At 52.5% G+C, this 8,126-nt stretch overlaps 1 protein-coding gene across 3 annotated transcripts in view; it reads right to left on the bottom strand.

The window, feature by feature from the left end:
- Nucleotides 1-1,659: 1,659 nt before the first annotated feature.
- LOC144933666 (atlastin-1-like) overlaps nt 1,660-8,126 on the bottom strand; it is a 41,292-nt gene continuing 34,825 nt past the window's right edge. Inside the window, exon 13 of one of the 3 annotated variants that reach the window (XM_078858719.1) lies at nt 1,660-4,234. In XM_078858719.1, coding sequence (XP_078714845.1) covers nt 4,076-4,234 — 159 coding nt within the window. In that variant the 3' untranslated portion in view covers nt 1,660-4,075. The other 2 variants (XM_078858718.1, XM_078858720.1) reach the window with 2 other exon arrangements.

The raw sequence follows: 8,126 nt of genomic DNA, 5'->3' as shown, positions 1-8,126 counted from the left end.
TTAACGTGTCAATTATATTTTTCGTAGTAGACAATTAAAAAAATTGGCCTGATCGAGTCAACAATAGAGCCATAACTGTTAACATTTAATTAAATCAATCGCCTGCCCCGAGGCTATTACATTCTCAATGCAAATGTATTTTGAGTGAACGTGCACGAGCCGCAGAGCTGAGAGAACTGCTGAAGCCAGAACGTCTATTTATCGACTTGACACGAGGGCTTTCGCGACCACGTGGGAACGTCCATAAACGCGACCCCCCCCCCCCCCATGATGGGGGCAGCAGTGCGCCCGTGTGCGTGACTGCGCTTGCAGGGGGAGCGAGCTCGCGCGAGCCGTGGGAGGCAGCGGATGAGAACGCGCCCGACTCGGGGATGAGAGCGGCTCCGTTGACCGCGACTACGCAGAGTCTCGTCGCTCGGGGGGGGGGGGTCTCTGCGACCCCGTCCGTCATTTTCATTATAACGGCAAAACGACAGAAAACAGCGAGGCGCTTGAATGGCCCAAGCTGCGTCTCTCGTTCCTCGGTGAAGCACGGTGCCCTGGGCCACGCCGCTACGGAGGAGGCGCACGAGCCCCGAGACGCACGGGGAAAGACGGCGAGGCCGAGGGCTCCGTCGCTACCCAAGAGGCTCATCGTGGAGCCGTGACCCGGCCAATCATCACGCGCATTGGCCAATGAAAAAGGAATAATGTAAAAGACCGAGAATTAATGATTCTCATGCTGTGTAAATCTGACAAACTGGCTCCATGGCACGACAAACGTTAAACCGACGCTCGCATACTTGGCCGTCCGCCTACAGCCACGTGCCGTATTACACCACTCGCCACTGCGCAGCCCTTGGGCAGTCCACTGCTGGACGAAGGCCTCCCCCACGCCGCATTTGGTCATGGGGTTATCGACGAGACTTCATGGCGTAGGTCAGCGCAGGTTGGTGAAGTGCGCGGGTTTTGTGGATTATCCCAGGACTCGTTCAGATATGACTCGCCACTGATGCGAGCCGCGGGCAGGAATGAAACTTGGGTCGCCAGGTTCATGGCACAGCTCGCAACCACTGCGCCTCTCCTCCCACCACCATCCCATTGTGTTCTTTAGAAGGCGTGGCAGAACCCATTCCTGTGGTTGCGGTGATGTACCCGACGCTGTACGAGTCATTACCCGTACGGAGCAGCACGGCAAGTAGGCGTGTCACCTTTTTGTTCTCAGCTTGAGTGCTCTCGGCTTGTATACCAGGATTTCCTCCAGACTGTTTAGTTTTCGCCCACGTGCAAACCCAACCCACCAAAAAGGGAAAACATAAACCACGTAGAACCCTCCTGAAAAAAGAACACGGAGTGCTCAATAAGCATCAACAGAGAAAACATTAAAATGTACAAATCAATTCTAAAAATCAAAAAACATCACCACCGACTTCACGAGTTAAAGCCTCGCAACAGAACGTGTGAAATGTGTAGGGGGCGGCGGCCCTTGTCGGTGGAGCGTTCTCAAGCCGCGACAAGCGAAGCCGCGCCAGCGATTCCTCGATCTGGCGGGGCCATCCGTCTGCGCCAGCCGCGAGCGCGGGCCTCGTTACCCGCGGCGGCGGCGGCAGCTCGAACCGAACGGGGACTCGAACCTCGCCGTCGAACTCCGACGTTGCGCACACATGCGGTGGTCGGGCAGGCAATGACCGCACTTTTAATGAACGACTACGACGACAGTCCACGGAGCGTGACCACGGCCACAAGCGCATGCGAACAACCCCCGCGGGGCGAACAGAAAGGAGCCGGCGTGGCTGTAAACAATCGCGGGAGGGAGCGCCGCTCAGCGGACGGCGGTGGGGGAGAGGAGATGGAGAGGGGGGTTACGACATTGTGCGCGATATTTAAATACACTTGTTTTAAAAAATACATGGTTTTCCCTACACGATTACGTACAGAAGTGATGGCAAGGCTTATAAATACACCCACGGATTTGCCATCTGCAAAACAATTGCCACGTATTGATTTTTTTGTTTTAAGATAGAAAAATGCATTGTACAGGTTTATGTACACTCATCGTGATATTTGGAGTATTTTCATACACGGATGCGAATAAAGACTACGTACCTATAGAAATCCACTTGCATTTGTAACAGTAATATGGGAAGAAAACAGCGTGGCCTGAACAACCTTGAAAAGATAAAGTAGCCAAAACTCCTTGTAGAGGACTTGAATATATTATATATCATAAATAATCTGTTTGACTGATAGAACCGCCATGACAGTATACAAATAACAGCGGCAAGAACATAATTAAATGCTTTTAAATAATGTGACTGTCACCTTGCCGGGTAACACGGATTCTGTTGAATGAAGAGATTGACATAAGGTTCAGCAAAGGCCAAATTAACAATACAAATGCAAAACAGCGCAGTAAATGTACAGATAATCTATATATTTTTTTGCAATAGTCGACAATGGCACGCAAAAACAGTGGCAACAGGTTAGATATTGACATTGGCTGAACGTCGCCCAAAATTGGGTGGACGTTGGCTATCGATGGGCCCCAATGCTGCACGTTGACTGATGTCACGGCCAGATCAGCTCTAGATATTCTAGTTGTCAGATTCCAAACATATTCCATAAATATGTTAGGAACCAATCTGGTGTGGCATAACAATCGAGCACTCGGAGAACAACAAACAAACAAAACAACAAATCACAAAAATAAACATGCAAATCATTCGTGAAGCCGACTGTGCCAACGCAACACGCTCGCACGGAGAGAACCGACACCACGATGGAGACTCAATGACCCGACGGCACGAGTGCTGCCCCCACGTGCTGCCCCCACGTGCTGCCCAATGGCACGAGGCTGCCCTCCGCGTCTCTGTCCTGGCAAGCGTCGGCAAAACCGGACGGAACACAGCGCAGCGACCCATCGCCGTTTCCCCAGCGTTCCTCAATTTCGGGAAAGCTGTGCAACCGACGAGTTGGGAGTGAAAGTTAAGACTTTTGAGAAATTAGCACCAAAATTAAAGTTGCATTTGTTTGGATGTTGTCATTAAAATGTTTGTCTGCACGCGATAATTTGTTTGTTTTTAAGGTTCTTACCCCGTGCCCCTACTGGACGCCTGTGAAAAAGAGCTGTATAGCTCATCGGATTCCTCCTGCAGTATATATATACCGATTCTGACAGCCGGGAAGCGCGGCTGTGGTCTCAGTGTTGCCAGGTCAGGATGACAACACCGCCTACCACCCATTATGGGAGCAAACACGTCGAGACTTTGAAACGCATGCATGCCCGATATTCGTAAAACAATGTCACTACGATCGGAGATTTAAAAAAAGGGTAAATTAGGAGCTACTCACATTTCCTATACACATCCGAGGGGTATTTTTGAACATTTGGCTACAATTCATACACATGCCCAACAAATGCGATGGAGCATTTTTGAATAATTGATTAATCATTTGGTGCCCCGCAAACACGAAGGATGCCCCTTCTATCAAGCGACACTTTGGCCCAATAATTATTTTTTTGTTTAGTTGTTGAAATCAAATACCAAAACCTGAAGATCCCTGCAGCTTTACCTGAATGAATGTTCACATCGCGATTCCGGGGAGACCCAGATCTGATCTGGTGACTGCTCCGGCCCGGAGATCAACGAGCCCCACCACACCACCGCCAGCAGGGAGGCCATCGCCGACGTTTGTGGTCCAGCAGGAATACACGGAAGCACGGAACTTTATTTAAACGGCGGTTTGTTCAACACTGGAGCGAGTGCATGAGTGAAGCCACAGGGATTATGCAGGATCATTCAGCTGGATTAAAATCTGCCAAAGATCACTCTCGTGCGAAACAAATGATGGCGATGCATATACTTTGTAAATACAAGCAGGCTGGTGCTTCCGCGGATTTCTAACGAACCCGACGTCGACGATGCAGTAGCCGTCCATCCAGCGAGACGAGCGAACGTGTTGGGCCGGTGGCCAGCGGCCTGTGCGTGTCCACTCGGTCGGTCATCGACCCTCCACCCACCCCGACCCCGCACGTCCACCGTGCCGCCTCTCCCTTACCCTTAACTCGCCCTCACCGCCGTCCCCTTCCTCGGGCTCAGTTCATCTTGGCCTTGCCTCTGCCCCTGGGTTGCACGGCGGGGTTGTGTTCTGCGCCGCCACCGTTGTCGCCTCCGTTCTTTCCCCGGCGCACCGAGTCCGAGATGGAGCGCTTCATCTTACCCCACAGGATTCGGCCGCCCACCGGTTCCAGGCCCTGGGAGGCCGCACGGGCGGGGAGGGGAGGGGGCGACGATGCGGGTGGTGCGGGAGGGGTCACGGGACGAGCGGCACGCGGCACAGCGACGGGGTCACGGCTCACGGGGTCAGGTTTCGGGGGCGGCAGATGGGACGTGGGACGGGCAGGTGGGGAGGCAGTGTTCAGGTGGTGAGGAACCAGATGTGTTAGCAGGATGTCCGCGCGTTGTGAGGGGGGGGGGGTGCACGATGAGTATCCAAGCGGGGGGGGGGGCATGCGGGCATGCGGGCGGGCGGAGATGAACGCAGGTCGCACGGTACGGAGTTTCGGAAGGGCACGGAGGGCGAGGCAGAGTATGCGGGCGGCGGGGAGGGCGCGTTTACACGGGGCCAGCAAAGCCACGGGGGAGTGCAAGCCAGAGCGTGGCGATGGTAGGAAAGGGAAAGGCGGTGGGAAGGAGACGGAAAGACAGACAGAGAGAGAGACAGGCATGCGAGAGCATCAGTGGAGTGAAACCAGCAAGAGCTGTGCTCGGCTTGCTCGTGATTTATTATACATTCTTTTATTTTCACCATCGGGCAAGAGCCGACAGAGCGTTTTTTGGCAAGAGAAACCTGCAGAAGCCACGAGGTCAAACACGGCATTGCACACATCAGCACATCCGCACAGTCACACTCTTCAGACTGTCCGTCTCACCCCCCACAACCCTCCACCACTAAACATTGTACAGCTTCAGTGGAACCGCACTCTCCGATATGTTTAAAACGTTCTCTCAATCGGCGCCAGCAGGAAGAGGATGCGAGAAAAGAAGAAACATAATAATTATTCCAACAGACATGATCTCGCAAGGCAGATGATATTATTTCAAAGACCAGGCAGTGCCAACATTTGATCAGGTGCAATGCAGAACACCGACGAGACATCCGTTTCTCAAACAGAGCTGGCTTTGACCAAGAAACCATGATAGACATACCTAGGCTTATATCGCCAAACATTTACGTAATAACATGCGGCAAAGTTTGACTTAAAAAAGTGATCAGCTAATATTGAAGACAACAGTCGGACGTTACCAAGTAACACTGAAGCAGCGAGGGGGTGCGGCTACGCTTGGCGAAGCCCCCCCCCCGCCCGCCAATTCTACAGTGGTCACAGCGACAGTAAAAGACGACACTCCCCGAATGCTATGAAGCCAGTTCTACCGCACGAATAATAACCACAGGCTCGGACACCATGCGTGCGGACCGGAGTGCATCGCCGATCAGACGTCCACCCGCTTGACAATTGGCTACGGGCTTGGAACTGAGCGCGAGCAGCTTGCGAGTCCATACGAGTCGAATCCGCGTGAGCCGAGTCCACATGAGCCGAGTCCACATGAGCCGAGTCCACGTGAGTCGAGTCAGCTTGAGCCGAGTCCGCGTGAGTCGAGTGTGAGTCGAGTCCCCGTGAGTCGAGTGTGTGTGAGCCCAGTCCGCGTGAGTCGAGTCCGCGTGAGTGGAGTGAGAGTCGAGCCCGCGTGAGCCAAATCCATGCCGCTGCTTCAGGGACCGCATGCACGGCCCGAGGGCACGCCGAGCAGCAGCTCCCAAAACGCGACATAGCCAGTGCCTGAGCTAAACCAGCGCCAGCCCGTTGATGAATGCCATCGCCGGTTCCTCCTGTGCACGTTTCAGTCTCAACATCACGTTGCACGACTGGCTAACCGGCCAAAGACCGATGCTTCGCTTGCACACTGCCTCGAAGTTAATACCGAAGGGCCAGGCGAACTGCCGCTGGTTGGACACCACCAAACGCAGTCCTGGCACCATTATGGTAATGAGCAGCAAAGCAGCTGGGGTATAAACAAACCCACGAGAGAGTTCACCATCACGTGGGCGGCCGTCGTAGCGGTGTCCCAGAGTCTGAATTTAGTGTTCAATCTTCGCACGATTTGTACCTGGCTATATGTACATTATACTTAATAACAATGGTACATACTTTGGATAAATTAAGGCTGACTTGTAGTTCAGATTTGGAGCAGTACAGCTCCCCGAGCCTTAATTGTGTCCACCAAGCCTAAGCAAAAAAATATGATCGATGTTACAATGTATTACCACATCTATATGACATTCTGTCAGTTTCACAACACTTTGCACTTTCATTAAAATGACCCCCGCGTTGTTTGTGGAAGTTGCTGCCCTCCTCCGAACCTTGCCCAAAAAACAAAATTACTTCTAGAGGCAGCCCAATGTTAAAGATCTGCTCGTGCTCCACTTTGTGTTGAACGTCAACAATGATATGAAAAAAATCACTCACAGCCACCTGTGTGATGACAACACAGCGGTCATTTTAAGAATCAAAGCCTCAAAAAAAACGTACAGGGTCGCGACGAGACGGCATTAATTCCTCTGGGTAAAGACAGTGCGATCAACAGCACCCATTCAGCATTCAGGAGCATAATATGTAGTGTTCACCCTCTCAGCGAGGTCGTAGTGTTCAGCCTTGTAAGAGAAAAGACCTCTCCCGACGCAGCCTCTGCTCTGGATCGACAACGCTCCCCGCGGAGGAAGACCATGCCATCCAACACTGCCCCCAACGTTAGACGGCCACACGCCAGTCCCATCGAGAGCTTGACAGCCTCCGTAGTGAAAACACTCGACGCAGCGGTGCCCACTGGGGTCGCGTGACGTCAAGATTGGACGTTTGGCAGTCTCTCTAGGCACCTGGCAGGAAAAATAAGCGGGCAGCCTTTCTGAGCTCGGTGTCTTATGCAGCGAAAATGTTCACCAATTTTTTTTATAATATAATATAAAAAACAAACAAGCGGAATGAGATGGAAATGGGCCGAACGCTGCGACTGCAGAGCGAGAAGGGGCGGCGCTGTAAATGTCACGGCGGTTAGAGTCAGGAGGGTTGGGGCCAGGGCCAGGGTTAATTTCTCTTCTTGGCGGCGGCACGCTTGACTCCGCCGTGAGCGAGCGACGAGAGCGCGTGGCTGGAGCCCGTGCACTGCAGGGCCATGCTGTAGAGCGAACACAACACCTGTTGGAGGGGGGGGGGTCAGCACGCACGCACGCGGTGTTAGGGCAGTTAGCAAAGCGCCGCACGCATGCACACAGCGAGCAAAGCACATGACAGGTGGAGGGGGTCGAAGCAAAGGCCTGGGTTAAAACGTTGTCACTCTCCGACAACTAAATCAACCACTCATAACCATAATTAAACGCCCACAGTGCCAGCAAGACACATGGCTCAGCATGGGGCTATGTGGCCTTGGCCTGGTATTCACGGAATGACATACTAAATGCTTACGATTCTCCAAATCTGGCAACGACACTGGTCCACAATGTCCAAATTTTAAGAACAATTTCACGGCATCTTGCCTGAACTTGCGTGTTTGTTGATTTTCCCAGAGCGGATGCACGCATGCAAACCCTGGAGCCAGGCAGGAGCCGACAAACCAATCGCTAAGAGACACACGACAGACACGCAGCAAAGTGGTGCACGGGTGGCACCTGTATTTTGCCATGGTCTCACAGTAAATGCTGCGGTGAATGCGGATTAATGTGGCAGTTCTGCACTTGCTACCGTTAACAAAACGCAACAAAATACACATTAACGAGCAACAAGAAGTGCAGTGTCAGTAAAACCTCTGACGCCTTCTGTCCCCGAATGACAGAGGGTCTCCCTCTCTCTCTGTTTGGCACAGGGCCATTTAATCCTGGAGAAGTCTCTTTCCATGGCATTTTTCAGTGGACTTTAGACTATCCCAGGCTCTTCAACGCATGTTTTCAACGCCTTACATGAGAAATTCACTTCAAGGTTATTTTAGCCACACAGCTTTGGCGCTCTGGTGAAGTCACCGTGACATAAGTTGTCAACGTCAATTGTGACGTCACCGGAGCGCTAAAGTGGCACACGCCTGACCGTAGTTTTT

This window comes from Lampetra fluviatilis, chromosome 7, assembly GCF_964198595.1.
Source record: "Lampetra fluviatilis chromosome 7, kcLamFluv1.1, whole genome shotgun sequence".
Taxonomy (NCBI): domain Eukaryota; kingdom Metazoa; phylum Chordata; class Hyperoartia; order Petromyzontiformes; family Petromyzontidae; genus Lampetra; species Lampetra fluviatilis.
The sequence above is the reverse complement of the archived record's forward strand: the minus strand, read 5'-3'. Positions and strand labels throughout refer to the sequence as shown.